This window comes from Struthio camelus, chromosome 5, assembly GCF_040807025.1.
Source record: "Struthio camelus isolate bStrCam1 chromosome 5, bStrCam1.hap1, whole genome shotgun sequence".
NCBI lineage: Eukaryota > Metazoa > Chordata > Aves > Struthioniformes > Struthionidae > Struthio > Struthio camelus.
In genome coordinates, this window is record NC_090946.1 from 45,919,585 (window position 1) to 45,936,655 (window position 17,071).

General features: G+C 51.0%; 1 protein-coding gene across 1 annotated transcript; it reads left to right on the forward strand.

The window, feature by feature from the left end:
* Nucleotides 1-10,206: 10,206 nt before the first annotated feature.
* Nucleotides 10,207-13,713, forward strand: ZFP36L1 (ZFP36 ring finger protein like 1). The gene is made up of 2 exons (XM_068946194.1): nucleotides 10,207-10,469; nucleotides 11,165-13,713. Exons 1-2 carry the CDS (start codon nucleotides 10,413-10,415, stop codon nucleotides 12,113-12,115), a joined length of 1,008 nt encoding a protein of 335 aa, XP_068802295.1. The 5' UTR covers nucleotides 10,207-10,412; the 3' UTR covers nucleotides 12,116-13,713.
* The last annotated feature ends 3,358 nt before the right edge of the window (nucleotides 13,714-17,071 follow it).

Here is a 17,071-nt window from a genome sequence, read left to right on the forward strand (position 1 = left end):
TGGGCAAGCTGACAGGGAGTGCAGTGTGTGACAATGTCTTACCAGGTTATATGATGACCTATTTTTCATGCTGATCCAGGGGCCAGACCTTTTACGAACAGTGCTGGAGCAGTCGCTTCCCCTGTGCATTGCTGACCCCTGCAAGCTAACGCCTAATTCCGAGCACGTTGCCGTGTGCGAATGGCTCGTCCGATTTCTTCCAAAACAGCTTGCTTTGGCGTTTGTGTGCGCTGAACTTTCTCCGTCATTGTGGTTTGGTTTCCTACTTCAGTTAGAAGCTTCTGGAGCGCCTCCCAGCCCTGCCTAGCCGTGCTTGCAGCTATAATAAATAATTGCATGTTGGCAGCAAATGTCGTTGCCATGTTATCCCTCTTCCCCTGTTTCTGTTTTTTGAAACGGTATCGGGAGGGCTGCTTTCATCTCCTCCGCACGTGGTCCTACCTCCCCCACCTCAGCAAGCTTTTCTTTCCCCGCTGGAACACTAGCCATTTACTTTTAATGGATATTTTTCCTCCTCCTATCAGCGCTGACCCACTTTCTAATCCATGACAGGACTTTCCTTTTCATCCCATTGTTGCCAAGTTTCTTTATTAGACTCTTGGAAAGGTCTTTATCAAACAGCTTTTGAAAGCTTATATTTACTATAGTCCCTACTTTTTCCTGATCAGCTTTTTTCATTGCTCATAGAAGTCAACTGACCAGAGGGGCACGATTAGCTTTACAAAATACTCTGTTCATTTATTATTACCATATCCTTCTCACTTATTTTAGGTGCTGCTTTTGCTCAGTAGCTTTGTGGCGCTTTTTTTTTTTCCCTCTAGTGCGGAGGTCAGACTTGGGGCAACATAATTTCTGGAATTTGCCTTCACTCCCCTTACCGCCCCTGCTGCTCTCAGTTGTCGTATCACACACCAGATCAGAGCCAGCTGCTTTGCACAATCTCCTGTCAATGCCTGGCTCCTGCTCCACTGAAGTCACCAGGAGTCCTGCTGTTGGCAGGATCCGCACCAGTCCCTCCGCTCGGTGCTTGTCTGTCTGCGTGGCTGGCACAGCCTCCGTTTTCCTAGAAACCTTGTGTTCTGCCCACTCTGGCCTTTTAAAAACACTAGTAGCTCCCTCGCGTCCTTCTGGCGGAGAGGGTGCTCCCCGGGAGCGAGGGGGCGGCAGGCAGGACGTGGGGGCAGCAGCGGGGCCAGGGACGCCGGTGGGGAATGCCGGCTCCCCGGCTGGGCCGCCGCCTGCTGTGGTTTTCTTGAGCAAAACACTTAGGTCCCTGCGCCGTACGGAAGGAAAGCCCGCAGCTGGTGCCTGTGGCCACGCTGGGTGTTGAGGACATCGTGGTGGCAGCTCCTGCCTCCCCGTCCAGCGCGCCGGGCCTGCACAGGGCAGTGGCCAGGCGGGGAGGCACCTCCCACCCGCACGTAGCTGCCCAGATCTCCCCAGGGAAAGCAGAGCCCTGCAGCCGAACCTGGGGCCTCAGCTATGCCGCTCCGCGCCCCATGGAAAGGCCACGCGGGACCTGCTGCAGAAAGCTCCCGGGGCAGCCTCCCAAGTCCTCTCTCGCCATCAGCTGAGCCTGCGTCCTTCTCTTTGCATCTGCAGCCGGTGGCGGCAGCCCCTTCGCCAAGGGTGATTGCAGCACCCCTGCTGCTCTTCGCACCCGCACAGACGTCTCCCTGGGGGGACAGCCCTCTTTACGTCCCCCTACATCCCTCACCTGCCAGAGGAGAGGCCCGGACCCCAAGCCACTCTGACGGGCCACGCTCAAAACCTTCCTGTCCCAGCTCTGCCGCTGGGATGGCAAGCGCCCAGGGGCCACTGAACTGGCCACACATGACTAAGTCAGGGAGCACGGGCCATGCTAGTGATCCAGGCGTGTGCAACGGGGAGGTCCTGGCTTCTGGGCTTTGTCACTTTCCCATGAAATAACCGTGGAATAATGTCCATAAAGAGACATGGCCAGAAATGGAGCGAGGAACCCGAAGCTCCAAAGTGGAGATGTCGAGGCGCCCCCAGAGATCGAGGGGAGCTGGTTGGGGGATGGCATTGACTCAGTTAAGTGGGAGGTCCAAGACATTGGGATCTGGTCTAAATCTAGTGGTAGTTCAGTTTCCCACCTCTAAAATGTTACAAATGGCTCAGAGAGACTCTCATCAAAGCACCATAGGCGCACAATTGACTATTAAAGCTAAATGGGAGGTTTCTCAAGCTGTTTGGAGAAGGCCACAATAGGAATTTTACCACAGACTTCCGGAGGAGCAGGGTTACCTGAGTGTTACATTCAAAATCCAAGTTCAAATGTATAAATTTACCATATCTAACACCTCCCTGAAATCCAGGCAGACTCAATTGCATTCGCTCTCCTTAATGAATCAGTAATTATATTGAAGAACACTATTATTTGTTTGGCGTGACCTATATAAACCTGAATTGTGGAGTGCATAGTTGGTGTGGTGCCAGTGCTCCGTGCCCTGTGTATTATTACCTTATAAACACAACCATTGTTTGAATTTCAGATCAAAACAAACCAAGCCACATTGCTTGTCAGTTATTAGATATCTTTTTTCCCAAATGCTCACCCAGACCATATTACAATAACAATAATTATTATTACATACTTCCTTATTATATGTTTGTGCAGAGGTAGCACATTTGCCTTTTTCCCACACATTAGTAGCTTCTCCTGACTCTTATGATTCACTCATGCTTATTTCTCAATGTCCATGAGCTCTTTTTGCATTCCCAGCTGCATTTCATCAAGACCTGCAGATCCGCACAGAGATTCACCACCCTGTATTGCACGAGTCTGCCACGGCTGCAATCAGTGCTGGAGCTTCTCTCTGTGAGGGAATATGCAAACACATAGAAAGCCATGGACCCTGCCCCCAGGTGCTTTATAAATATTTAACTTGGTCTGATAATGTGATATGGACTGATAATGTGATTTGGGCAAACTACTTGCCCAAACCCAGCCCTGCTCAGGAGGGCTGGAAATGGACCCTCGGAGGGAAACGGGGTGGTGGGTGTCAGGGCAGAGCACAGTGGTGGTGCCCACTTCCCAGAACTACTGCCACAGCCAGGGTAAAGGGCTGGGATTCACCTTGCCTAATGTGGAAGGTCCAAAAGTTACCTGTCGAGTCCCAAGCAAGTTGCCCGTCTGCCTTCACAGTCACGGGAGAGAAGCAGGCGCTTAGCTCCAGAGTGAGTCAGCCCTTCTCAAGATAGTTGAGATGAATCATACACTGGGGGTGCCTATTTGTCTCCACTGACTGTGCAGGAAGCCTGTCTGCCTAATTAGATTTAGACACCTAACTTTTAGGCATCCAAAATCAGGTGAGAGGAATCTGTCTGCACTGACTTCCTTTGATGCCACCCCAATAAAGGAGGCAGTGGGAGAGGCTCCCTGGAAATCCCTCCAGATTTGGATCTGACCAAACCCCTTGGTCGTCAGTGCATGGGAATCTACAAAGCCTCTCCTCCGTGTCCTCCCCGCACAGCTCCTACGGGCATGGTGCACTCTAGCAATGCCCAGCTGGCATAGATGAAAGCATGTTCCCTGCTCTGGTGTGAATGAGACAACGGTCTTGTGGGAACAGATATAACAGTGGAACCGAAGACTGTATCATAATGTATTCACAGAAGTTGGGGGGGGGGGACAAAAAAAAAAGGAGACTTGACCTTGGCTTGCTGCCTGGTGCTAAAGTATGTTTTGATGGGATGGGACAGGCAGGAAAGCAAGCTGCCTCCCTGATGCAAATATCTCATAGAGCTGTAAGATGTGTGCAGGGCAACGAGCATGTTCAGGAGGAAGGTTATGACAATTCCACCAAGAAGGGGCAAATTGGTGTTTTTCAGAGGATTATAGCTGGGCCTGTCGGAGGTGAATTGCCACCAGCATAGCAAGCGGCACCTTTTTATGCCAGCATTGTATGTCTCACTAATGTCAAGATCCTAAAGGCTCTTGAATAGTTTTCAAGTTTCTCCTAAAAAAAAAAAACAAAAAAAACCCCCAAAAATGGTGAAAACATTTAGTTCTTCCTGGCACATTCTCTCGAAGGGAAAAAAAAATCATGGAAACATTCTACCAGTTGACGTCTGTTGAATAAATCAGCAGCCAGGGCTGCTCTAGCTGGAAACTGGCACATGCTAACAGAAATTGTTTTACTGCATCATCATACTGGTGTATATGGGCTTGGGAGCACGGAAGTAAGGTTTGCAAGAAAATCGTGAATTTGTTTGCTCTTTTGTTGTTGTTGTGTTCTCTGCCCTTTCATTTCCAGGATCATTGCTGTTTTATGTGCTAACCGCCCTACTGATACACGAGCAAGTGCCATTTCAATTCGCGGCAGGTGTCGGTGGCTTTTCTTCTGGAAACTGTCGACAGTCTCGCTAAAGTTTCTGCCACTCCCCTTAATCTAAACAACAGCTCATTTAGACTACAGACATTTGACGTCTCTCTGCCCCGGCAGGCACAGAGCCCTTTCAGATTACGCTGGGTTTAAAGATAGCTATTTAAAGCTGTGCCTTTGCTATATGCCGCAATCAGCTCCTCCGCTTCGGCCCAGCCGGGGGGCCGCGCGGCCCCCGGACCGCCGCGTGCCCCGGTGCAACCTGGCGGCGCGAGGCCAGGCGCGGGAAGGCTCCTGCCGCGCGGGGGGGACGTGGCACCGCTCCGGGGGCCGGCGGCGCAAAACGGCCCTCTCACTCCGTCGCTCACCTTTCCCTAGCCAGGCTGTTTTCGTTTTCCCATCTCCCGCTAACACGTTGGCAGTATTAACAGCCCTTCGGTAGCTTTGCAAAAATTGCAGCGCGCTCAGGAAAGAGAGATTAGATGAGACTTGTTCCTTGCCCTAAAGGGTTTGCAACTGAACCAAGAGCCGGCAAACCCCGCCGAGCGGAGGGAGGGTGTCTGTCCGGTGCCCGCAGGGGCCAGCAGCGGGAGGGCCGGGGGCAGTCTGCGGGCGCTGCACGAGGGGGCTGCCAGGCTCTCCCGCCTGCGCGGGGTCCGGACATGGCGTGCGAGCCCCAGGGCAGGCTCGCGCGGGGCCCTGCCCTGCCCTGCTCTGCCCCGGTGCCTTTTTCCCACCCCTCCGAAACCTACGCCTTTCGCCTTTCCCCACCGGTTTGGGCTTCAGCCCCGCTGTCTCTCTCCTGCCCCCCAGCACCGGTTGCGCCTGTCTGGGTGCAGCCGGACGGACCCTGGGATGCGGATGGGACAAGCCGCCGGAGCAGTCGTGGCACACAGCGAAATGCGAGCAGTCCTGTTATGTGGAAATGTATTAATTGCATTAGTATTTCCACTGGAAATTATAACTTAGATCCATTGAGTTCAGCCAGTTTCCTTCTCCTGCATCTGCTAAAAGGACACCTCTGTTTTTTCCAGTGCAGTGCTTGTCAGTGCCACCAGTGCTAAATTTGTGACAGGCTAGTCAGATCCATGTGACCCCTTCTCAAAAGGCCACACACTACCTCCCCCTCCCGTCCTCCCCTCCCCTCGTTTCCCCAAAAGGTAGTCCGGTATCTGGGCTACTGAGAAACAGAAAACTCTCCTTGTGAACAACCAAATCAGATCCCAAACCCCATCACTAATGAACAGAGATGTCCTGTGATTTAGGTCGCCCTGGATGGTCTTTAAGTCATTCACAGGTGTAAAGTCAGGAGGATTAAGGGCTCATAATATTTATCTGCCACTGCAGTTACCAATTCCAGCAAAAATAATGGAGCTAGCTCCTTGGGTTTCCTGCCACCACAAAATACACACATGCACACACTCTCTATTTTATGAATGTTTACATACCCAAGCTGCCAGGAATCTCACTCCCGTTGCTTCCCACCACCTTAACACACTTTCCTGTATCTCTGTGAATTTGTTTTCTCACCAAGCAGCTGGTAATACCCCTTTTGCTTGGGACCAGGAGGAGCCCGGACTTCCTCAGGTGCCAGAAATGCCTGGCAGAGGGCGGACCTACAAGCTGCGGTTTCCAGCTTGAGCCATTCACACCTCCCAGTGGCTACCCAGAGATGCTCCAGAGAAGGAGCGCAAGGCCGAAATAAAAGGAAGGATTAAAAAGTTAGGGACGGGCGACAAAGGGCAAGCGGAGAACAGCCACACTGACATCCGCCTACTCGCCCTCAAAGGCCACAGCGTCTGCGAAAGTGCCTGGAACGGAAGAAATATTTACACCAACTTGCGGAGACTAGAAGAAAGGCACTTCCACACCTCCACCTCCAGCGGCACAGCCAACAAAAATAGCACCTGACCCAAAAGATATGAATAGCGCCTGCAGAAAGCTTCGGCTCATTTTACGCCCCCAGCAGAAATAAGGGCAGGAGGCTTATCCTTCTGCCACCACTAGCCTCCGTATCTCAGAGCACTGGTGCAGAAAATACACTTCTATTTACCTGCAGGTTCCCATGGAGGGGGGGAGTGAAACGTCTAACTCATCCTACACGCACAGGGGAAAACTTTTTTCATGTGATGGCACTATTTCCCTTTCCTAGGGTGAAACTTTGGAAACCGAAAACAAACAAAGAAACAAACAAAACCCCCTTGTTTTCAGTAAGTCAGACTTTTTTGTACTTGCATTCTTTTTCAGTAACTCCGACTCTAGCAACCAGATCTGCAAGCTTACTACAGATGAACGGCTCAAGGGGAAGAAAAGCCGAGGTATCTTAAGATAGCAATACTCTTCTGCTGTTATGGGAGCTGCAACAGCACCAGTTATATTTGTGGCAAAGCTGGCGATTCGATTCAGTTTATACTTGGTGCTCAGAGCAACCTCCTGATGTACTGACTGGGAGTTAAGCTGGGTGAGGAGCGCAGCCATCCCCATGAGACTGTTACCTAGCTTTTAGCAGCGGCAGGAGCTGGGGATCAGATTATCCCATATCAGCTGGTGAGGAGCTACTCGTGCTCTCCTGTGATGCTCCCTGCACAATTCACTCCCAAAAGCAGTCTATCAGGATTAGATGGAGCATAAATCATAAAAATAGAACATAACATAAAGTAACTATACTAGGTCAGATCAAAGGTCTGTTTTGGCCTGCGTCCTCTCTCCAAGAGCAGCCAATAGCGCATACTTAGGGGAAAAATGGGGGAATCACAGAATGATACTTTTTCCTGTGCATTGTCCAGCAACATGCATTCGAGGTCTTCCTTTGGCTTTAGGAAACCTCCAGGGACTTTTCTTCCATAAATACATCAAATTGCTTTTTTTGACTCCATTTATAATTTGACCTCCACAACATCCTGTGATAATGAGCCCACAGTTTTTTGCACACACTATTTGGAAAAGCACCTCCTTTAGTTTTAAACCTCCTGGCTTTGCATTTCATTTGCTGTCCCCTAGCTCATTCCCCATTCATCGTTGTGGCCATTCTGGTCCATGCCAGGTCTGAGTCAGGAAAGCGGTTCTTAATTGCTGTGTTAAATGTGTGCATGGATCCGATTACGAATCTTATTCCTGTGTACTTCTAGATGAGTTTAGCATCTGTTTGCATCTGAATCAGGGAGCAAGAATACACCAGAAGCAGCTCCTGCACTGAGGATGGACTTGGGAAGGGCTCAAGAAGCCCCAGAGCTTTACTACTGGTTCCTGGGTTCAGCTGTATTATCCCAACTGGCGCATGCTGGGTCTGCACTAGAAGGCTAGAGAGCGTGGTACTGTATTCAGAGAAACCTGTTATGCATTCATTTATTCACCTTTTCAGCAACTATCTTTATTCATTTACCTTCACTTATTCATTTACCTATCTTTATTCATTTGCATTTATTCCTCTTATTATAGATCTCGCCAGGCTCTGATAGACGGTGGAAGGATTAGGTTTTCATTCTCTGGCTGGTGTGAATTCATGCCCACACAAATTCCCACTTTGGCCTGGAGGGCTCTGACTTTTAGCCACGAGGTGGGGTGAGCAGCTAAATTCCTGATCTGAGCATGTGCAAGCAAATGCAAAGCAGACCACCATGTAGTCAGGTTCTGACAAGCCAAATCACTGGAAAAAATTTCTTCTCAGCTTCAGCATTTGGTGCTCAATATGTAGAAACGGGCAACCTTAAACCCAAAGTTTCCAAAACACATGCACACGGGGCATGTGCATAACGCAAAATACAGCACATGCACGGCGCAGGGAGGCAGCTGTGCTGAGCAGCGCGAGCTGGCGCCTGAGGTTGCCTTCTCTGTGCGCCCTGCTCCCGCGCAAACCGGGGCGGGGGGGTTGCACTGCATGCAGCGGGGACGCAGGGCATTGCACAAACAGGCCTCTCGCCGCAGACCTCTCACTGTTCAGCCTTGCACCGTGTCCAGCCTTCAGGCAGGAACCACAGAAAGGAACAGGCTCAGAGCAGTTCAGTAGTGAAATAGTTATCTCGACTGGCTTCCTCAGTAACTCTTGGAAAGTCCCTGAAATGACGTTTCCAACCTAACAATTAAAACGGGTTTAATTATAGAGAGGTTCAGAGCCCTGGGAACAAGCACCATCTACAGAATAAGTAAACAACTGCAGAAAATAATAGTCTCTCTGCTTGTTACTCCACACTTCTGGCCAAGCAGGAAAAAAAAAAAAAACTAGAAAGAGAAGGAAATTCGAGGAACCTGATCACTCTCCTTAAATAAATAATAATAATAAAAAAAAACAGAAATCTGGAATAGCTGGAGCCTGTGGGCGTTTCTCTCAGTTGGTTATTTTGGCTGTTCTTGAAGACCGAAGGAGGAGAAAAGGATCAGCCGCCAGTTCAAAGTCCAGATCCTGAGACTCTAAAGCAAACAGAAGAGGAAGCGGATCATTTGTTTTAAGTTTTCAGTGTGTTCGTCCTTCAAGGTTTTCACTCTGCTGCCCAAAGCACTGGTTTCATTTCTGCCGTCCAAGTTGGAGCAAGGAGAAGAGGAAGAGTTTGCAGTGCCGTACCGCGGCCGAGGAAGGGGCCCCTCCTCGCCCCGCTGCGTCGGCGAGAGAGCACCAGATGCCGTCGCTTGGCCTCAGATGAAACGCCCGCTAAAGTTAGGGCGAGCGTTGCCTCGCGGGGGGCTAAAGGCTTAGGCGCAGCAGATTTCACGCTGAAGCACCCTAATATCAAAAAGCCTTGAAGCGTTTTACATTTTTTACAAAGAAACTCCCCCCCCTCGCCTCCCCCCGCTATCAATATCAGTATGAATCATGCTTTACCTACTAAAAGCTGGAACAGAAATGCTACTTTTTTCAGTTTTACAATTTTGAGTTCTGGGGGCCTGACTGGAGGAGGAGTATAGGGGGAGGAAAGGCAGAATTTATCAAACACTCTTTTTTGGGGCAAAAACATATTTTAATGATTTAAATGAAAGTGGATGAGAGCTATTTCCTCTTGCAAGAGCCTGCCAGGTTTCAATAAAAAATGGAAAAAAGTAGTAAGGCTCAGAGGTGGTGTGTGAATCAACATGAAGACAGTCAGCTTGCAAAAATGCAAGGACGGCAGCCGCGCTGAAAATGGATTCAATCAATTTAAATCAAAGTAGACAAATCCAAGCTAGCCTAAACTGGAAATAAGTCCTGAGAGTTGTGAAACACGATGCACAGCTCAGCTGCAGCCCTTGCTGCTCCAACGGCTCCAGTATAAACAGTTTATATGTGCTCTGGGGTTTTATTTTACATGGGCTAAATAACTGCCTCTGCAGAACGTATCGCGGAGGTGAGAGACTTGCACGGACTCCTGTTCCGACCCGGCCTTTCTAAAGAAACGTGCTCGCAATTAGGTGACCTAATTATATTGCAATGGAAAACGCAGTCAGCGCACGCGGTTTCATAACAAGGCCTCCGCTGGTGGAACAAACCCCGGCGGGCGCGGAGCACGCGTGGAAACGCGCCGCGCCGCCGCGAAAACAAGAGCCTTTGTGCGCGCAGCGCAGCGCAGCGCAGCGCGGCCCCGGCCCGGCCCGGCCCGCGGGGGCGCGGAGCGGGCGCGCACGCACGCACGCACACACACACACACACTCCTGCAGAAGGGGGTGGGGAAAGAAAACATAACGCAGCTCAGAGTGGGGGTGTTTTCAGACAGGGCTGGGTTTTTTTTTTATTTTTATTTTTTTCTTTTCCCCCTTCCCCCCGCCCCCCCTCCTTCTTCCTCCTGAAAGTTTTTCTGGGCCTGCCCGCGTGATTCAGTCGCGGTGTCAATCACCCTGCCCTCCTCCTCCTCCTCCCCTTCCTCCGGCCACCAGCTCCGCCTCCCGGGGGTAAGTCCGAAACTTTATAAGTTGAGCTTTAGCCCAAGTGCTCTGGAAAGAGGGGGAGCGGGAGCGGCGGCGGGCGGGCCGGTCGGTGGCGCGGGGGAAGGACTCGGACGGAGCCCGGGCGCTGGAGGCTGTGCCTTCCTCACACTGTGATTCATTTTATTTTTGTATTATTACCCCACCCGCTTTTCCCCTCCTTGCTCGCCGAAGATGTCCACAGCCCTGGTGTCGCCGACCATCTTCGACCTGAGCGAAGTTATATGCAAGGTAAATACGGTCGCGCGGTTCTGTTGTTGCTGGTTTTTGGGGTTTTTTTTAAGTTCGGGTGTTGTGGGGTTGCGCTTCCCCCCCCCCCAACCGGTTGTGAGCAAGTTTGGAGCCCCCCCCCCCCCTCCGGTGTGGCCGGACTGGGCACCACCGGCGGCGGCGGCAGCGCTGCCCGCCTCGGCCGCCCCTCGCCGCCGGGGCCGGGCGCCCCCTCGCCGCGCGGGCGGGGGCGGCGGGGGCGCGGGCTGGGCGGGAGCCGGGCGGGCTGGGCTGGGCTGCTGCCCCGCGGGCGCTGCGCCCCCAGCTCGCCCCTCCGTCCTCCGCCAGCGGGGCTTGCCCAGAAGACGCTTGCAGCTTTTATTGCCTGCAGCCCGCCGCTCTCTCCCACCTCTCGCTCTTACTTATATCTGTAATAAATAATAAGTGCTGCGTGCGCGGGGAGGGGAGGAGTGAGCCGGGGCGCTGGGTGGAGCAGCGAGGGGCCGCTGCAGAGGTTGCTGCGGGGGGGGGGTGGGGGGTGTCGCCAGCCAGGGGAGCCGGCTGGGCCGGGCCGGGCCGCCCCGCGAGCCCCGGGGCCGGCGTGGCGCGGTGCGGCGGCGGGATGCTGAGCCACGCCGGGGCGAGACTGGAGTCTGCCGCTGCGGGGACGCCAGCGGAGGTGGTGCCGCTGACGGGGTCTTGCTTTCTCCCTGCAGAGCAACAAGATGTTGAATTACAGCCCCTCGGGGGTCGGAGGGTGCCTGCTGGACAGGAAGGCGGTGGGCACCCCGGCTGGCGGGGGTTTCCCTAGGCGCCACTCTGTCACCCTGCCCAACTCCAAGTTTCACCAGAACCAGCTCCTCAGCAGCCTGAAAGGGGAGCCCGCGCCCATGCTGGGCCCCCGGGAAAGCCGCTTCCGGGACCGCTCCTTCTCCGAAGGGGGCGAGCGCCTGCTGCAGCAGAAGCAGCCCGGGGGACAGGTCAACTCCAGCCGCTACAAGACGGAGCTGTGCCGCCCCTTCGAGGAGAACGGCGCCTGCAAGTACGGCGACAAGTGCCAGTTCGCCCACGGCATCCACGAGCTGCGGAGCCTCACCCGCCACCCCAAGTACAAGACCGAGCTCTGCCGCACTTTCCACACCATCGGCTTCTGCCCCTACGGGCCGCGCTGCCACTTCATCCACAACGCGGAGGAGCGCCGTGCCGTGGCGGGGAGCCGGGAGCCCGCCGTCACTGACAGACCCCGCCTTCAGCACAGCTTCAGCTTCGCCGGCTTCCCCAGCACTGCTGCCAGCGGGCTGCTGGACAGCCCCACCTCGATCACCCCGCCGCCCATGCTGAGCGCCGACGACCTGCTGGGCTCCCCCACCTTGCCTGACTGCGCCAGCAACCCCTTCACCTTCTCCAGCCAGGAGCTGGTCAGTCTCTTCGCCCCCAGCATGGGGGTGCAGGTGCCCAGCGGGGGCTCCCCCACTGCGTTCTTGTTCAGGCCCATGTCCGAGTCCCCCAGCACGTTTGACTCGCCGCCCAGTCCTCAGGACTCCCTCTCCGACCAGGAGGGCTATCTGAGCAGCTCCAGCAGCAGCCACAGCGGCTCGGATTCGCCTGTCCTGGACACCTCAAGGCGTCTTCCCATCTTCAGCAGACTCTCCATCTCCGACGACTAATCTGGGGTTTCCTCATGCTCCCCCCCACCTCTATTACAATGTTAAGCTGAACTCCCCCACCCCGTTCCCCAGTCCAAGCTGGATGTTAACATGTCCACCTGCCTGTCGTAGACCCACTGGCTTAAACCTTAAGTGCCAAATTACGATGAAAAGCAATAACGTTTACAAAATTAGTGCCTTTAACACTTTCACTGTGACTGTATTTACCTCTCCAGCTGCAGAGGGCACCAGCAGCTCTGTGCACTTCCAGATGTGCAGGAAATGTCCGGATCCAGCTCCCTCCACTGGCCATGTACTGCATCGCCCTCTCCCAGTCCCTTCCCGACTGGCCAGTTTCCGCTAGGCTTCAGGCATGTGGACAACCGTTAACATCCATTCCTCTCTCTCTCTCTCTCTCTCTCTTTTTCCCCTTTAAAGACTAATCTTGCCTGGATCTGCTCAGGTCTGCAGGAAGAAAAGCTGAGAATGGACAAAGATTGTAACATGAGTGGGACTTTGACTGGGAGGAAAAAAACAAAAACGAAAACCAGATGGACTATGAGAGACTTGATTTTGGTGCTAAAAGTTCCCCGTGTATTCATGTGACATCTTAAAACAAATAAAGAAATAGAGGGGGTGGGGCCGACGGAAGTCATTCCACACACAAGTTCGTGTAAACAAAGTTCCAGTAGACATAGCTTTAATGGTTTTGCTCTAGAATACTTTAGACCTATCTTAGAGCACTCACGCCAAGCTTTTTATTATTTTTTTCTGGGTTTTTAATTTTGTATAACTTTTCAGAAATTGGAGAGCAAATTTTGCTTGTCACTGCACAACAATATAAAAAAGCTTATTTAACTTATCAAAACGTATTTATTGCCGAAACCTATGCTTTTTTGTTAATTTTGTTCATATTTATCGGGATGATGAATCCATAGAATATATTCTTTTATGTTTAAATTATGATCTTCCATATTAATCTTAAGATTGTGAAGTGTCTTTTTTCCTTTTTTCCCCCACAGTTTAATATATTATACTACAATGACATTTTTTGTAACTTTACACTTTTTTGGTTATTTTATTTTAAAAAATGAAAAATTAATTTAAAAAAATGCAAAAACTGTGTTTGGATTATTTATTTTAGAATTTCCCCCTCCTTTTTTTTTGTGTTGGACTGCAAATTGAGTTAATGTGCTTCTTTGCCTTTCCTCTTCTCCTCTTCTTCCCCTCTCCCTGGGTCTTGCATACCCGGGCATTCTAAAGAATGTACATACCGGAGCTCTGTTGTGAGACAGTTTGGAAGGAAGACATTTCACTTCCTTTTTTTGTACAAATTCTTCAAGGAGAAAAGCCTTTGGCTTAAAGTGCCTATCTGAAGACATTCCAAATACAGTTTGTCTTTGCATTTCTGTATTGCAAGTTTGGAGTTTACCTTGCTGAGGTGAATGGGACTGGCACAAAGAATAATGAATGTAATCTCTCTTTTTTTTTTTTCTCCCCTGTTACTGTTCACTACATTGCCTTTTTCTTCCTCTCTGTGTGAGTTTATTTAAAAGAGAATCTCTTTTGTAACGACTGTTTGCAGTTTAAATCAATAAACCCCAAGTTTTTTCAAGAAACTGACAGGCTGGTTTTGATTGCAAAAATCAAGGTGCTGGTTTTAGATAACCGCTCAAATGCAGATATTTCCTTCGTTTTGACCCTTGAGATGCCTACTGGGTGCTCTGGCACCCCACTGTCACTCCTCACCAGTGATGCAACCAGTTAGCAAATGGGTGCACAGCTCCCTGTCATCTTGGGGAGGCTTCCCTCCATGGACTCTAACCCTCTCTGTCTCCTCTGATCTCGAATAGCTCAGTCTGTTCCTGCAAGCTTCTTTCTCATCATTGTAGCTTAATCCTTAGTTTGGCTTTTGTCTGTGCTATATGGAATATGTCCTTCCCCCTTGGGGAGAGCCTGTGCTGTAGTTTGAGGCTCCTGGGGCATACTGAAGTAGCATGAATTGCCTAAATTTCAGTCTTGGCTTGTTAGTGATCCTGCTTGACTTTGTCAAAGTGGCTGTTTTGGCATTTTACATGGGAGAGGAACGTCGACCCAAAGTCAAGTGTGTAGGTACGTATCTCATCCTGCAATCACGTTGTGTCGTGCACCTTGATGTAACAGCAATCCCAGAAACTTCTGAATCCAGTGTTTTTATTTAGGGATCCTTTTTTGCCAGTGCTGCTTATGGTGTAATTTTTGTGTTTTCCTCTTTGAGCTCTCCTCTTGAGAAAGCTTGGCGCTCTTCTTCATCTGAACCTGCTCCAGCTGTCTTCCAATCAGAGGTGGAATATTGCTGCCGAACCACTGATCATCTAGTTGCCTTGAGAGGCCTCAACGTTAAGGAGAGACGTTTCCTAATTCATATTAGAAAAGTTCCTGCAAAACAAAAGCTGCGGGATACCCCATGGCTTACACCAATGTATCTTCTCTGCTATTGGCTTTTTGCAACTTGCTTTCTTGTGTGGCCTGGCAATAAAGGAGCGTTAGCTAGAGGAAAGATGGTGGAGAAGAGTGTGGCTGGTAGAAGTTGGTTTCCATGAACAGTATAAAAGCTGTGTGGGGAGTGTGCTTGGCAGGTTCTCATGTCACTGGCACGTGGGATGTTCTGCATACTGGTGCCTGAGAGAAGAGCCTCAAGCACAATCCCGGCGCTGCTGGCAAGTCACGGTGTCCTTCAAATGCCTTCTGCCAACAGCAGCGTTGCCCCTGCATTCGAAGATTTCTCTCTCGCCTGAGAGAGAAGCTCCTACCTGCAAGACCTGTGCCCAGCCTGCAGTAAGTGCCCAAGTCTGCCTCCTCGCCGCTTACTGGAAGTGTAGCCATCCGGCCCCTGAAGAGCAAGGCCTATCTGATCTGGAGAAGATCCCAAACCTGTTGCAGGAGGTGCACATGGAGCTTGAAACTGTTAACTTCCTCTTTGGACTTTCTGCACAGCTCTTCAAACAAATATGCTTGCCCAGTTAATAATTGATGAAGAAAATAGCTGTATTAGTTGCACGGTGCTATTGGTATGACAAACAACTGGGAAGCTGTGCTAAAAGCAGCTTGTCGCTCACATTACTTGTGTGCTTCCCTTGTCTTTCTGGTGCAGTAGCTCCGGGAGGCCACCAGCATTTTTCTTCTGTGAGTTTATTAATGCTAAATACTCTGTCCCTAGGTGTTTTGCTTTGTGAAACTAACCTTGAGCTAGGTCACACGGGGCTAGAGAAGACCAGAATAGGCAGCAACAGAAGTTTACTTTGTGTAATAGCTTTAAAGAGAGAGAGATCGAGCCAGCACATGCAAGAGCCTCCAGCAATGTGGGGATTTGCCTGATCTGATACCGTTGGCTTTCACTGTGGCTTGGATATATGGCAGAAGCTCGTCTGGAGGGACTTCTGCTTCCTCAGAACTGCAGTGGATAAGCTGTCCGTGCTGTTTCTTGTAGGTTTATCATCTGTCTTCCTTAGCAGTTGGCCAGGTGTTGTTAATGTCGTAGCCAAGGCTCAGGAGGGTAAAGAGGCTTTCCTGGAAGGACGGTTTTGAGGTACACGTTCCTGTGACTTAGGGGCTCTTCCATGCTCTGGCTTATTCTTGGGACTTTCAGAGTGCCCAGGAAGAGAGGGCAGGCCTGTGCGCTGGCACAGTTGCTCCTGATGTGCCCAGTATCTCAGGGCAGAGTGAAGCACCCACAGGGGTGAGATGCCCGTTGGACTGCAGAGCGTGTCTCAGTGCACTTTGCAGGTTGCTGTTCTGGCTCTTACTGTGGAGCAGGGGATGTCTGCGGTGGCTGTTGCAGCTCCTCATGTACTGCCGGTTACAGTGGCAGTTGCTTGCGATGTCCTCCTTGTAAGAAGGCTAGGTCCGTGCCTCAGGCTGCAGGTATTAGTTGTTACTTATCTTTTTGATTCTGAAGTCAGGTGATTCTAGTGCTATCTGCCTTCAACACTGAACTACTTTAGTCTGGGCCAACCTTTGCTTAAAGCCATGTGTACATAGGCAGGGTGTCCCAGAACTGCAGTACCAAAAAAAAAAAAAGTAAAAAAAAAATGCTCAGGGTTCCTGGTCCTGACGCTATTTTGCCCTATCAGCATAGTCATGAGATTGGGAGGCAGAGAGGAATAGAACTCGGGAGCTTTGAAAACAGCCGAAATAGATCTGGAAGACAAGTAAAAGCTGACCTCAGTTTTCTATCTGTACAGTCCCTGTATAGGGAGGGTATGGTGTGGGAACGGGGCTTGGCGCTTCTAGAACAAATCACGTGGGGACACCAGGCTCTGCAGGGCCTTGCAAAGTAGGGAGGATACAACGGTGTGACAGGAAATGAATGTGACAGGAATCACTGTCAGGGAGATGGAGAGCAGAGGAGGAGGTGGAGATAAGTCTCCACAGCGTTCAGTTAGCAAGGGAGAGAGAGAAGTTATGTTGCCTTGAGTCTGAAGACTTCTGAACTAATGGAGGTTGGATGCAAGAACACTAATGAACTGTATCTCCCCAGTGTGGCTCAGGAGCAGCAGTGCTGGGAGAAGGTCTGAATAATGTAGCCTGCTGGATATTACCTGATGACTATGCTCTAGGATATGAGTAGTAAGATGCAGTAATACTTGTGAAAACCACAGCGTGCCCTTTACACCTGCTAATTGCTACAGTTTGTGTGGCCAGTGTTGGGAAAATCTGTCATGTGCTTGAGTCTGGAGAAAGAGGATTTGGGAGGCTGCAAAGGAAGAAGGTGCAGCAGGCAGCGAATGAAAAGAGGAGCCTTCTGGCTCCAGTGCTAAAGGAGCGCTGAGGAGGTTAGCGGCTGCAGTTGTGCACAGGCAGCACTGGCTTGACAGCACAGTGCCAATGACTGCTTGGGGGAGGGATGTGGGCTTGTACTGGAGGGAGGCTCCTCATGCCCCTTGCAATGCGAGCGGTGGAAAGAAAAACATAACACACGGTTTTGTGTGCCACAGT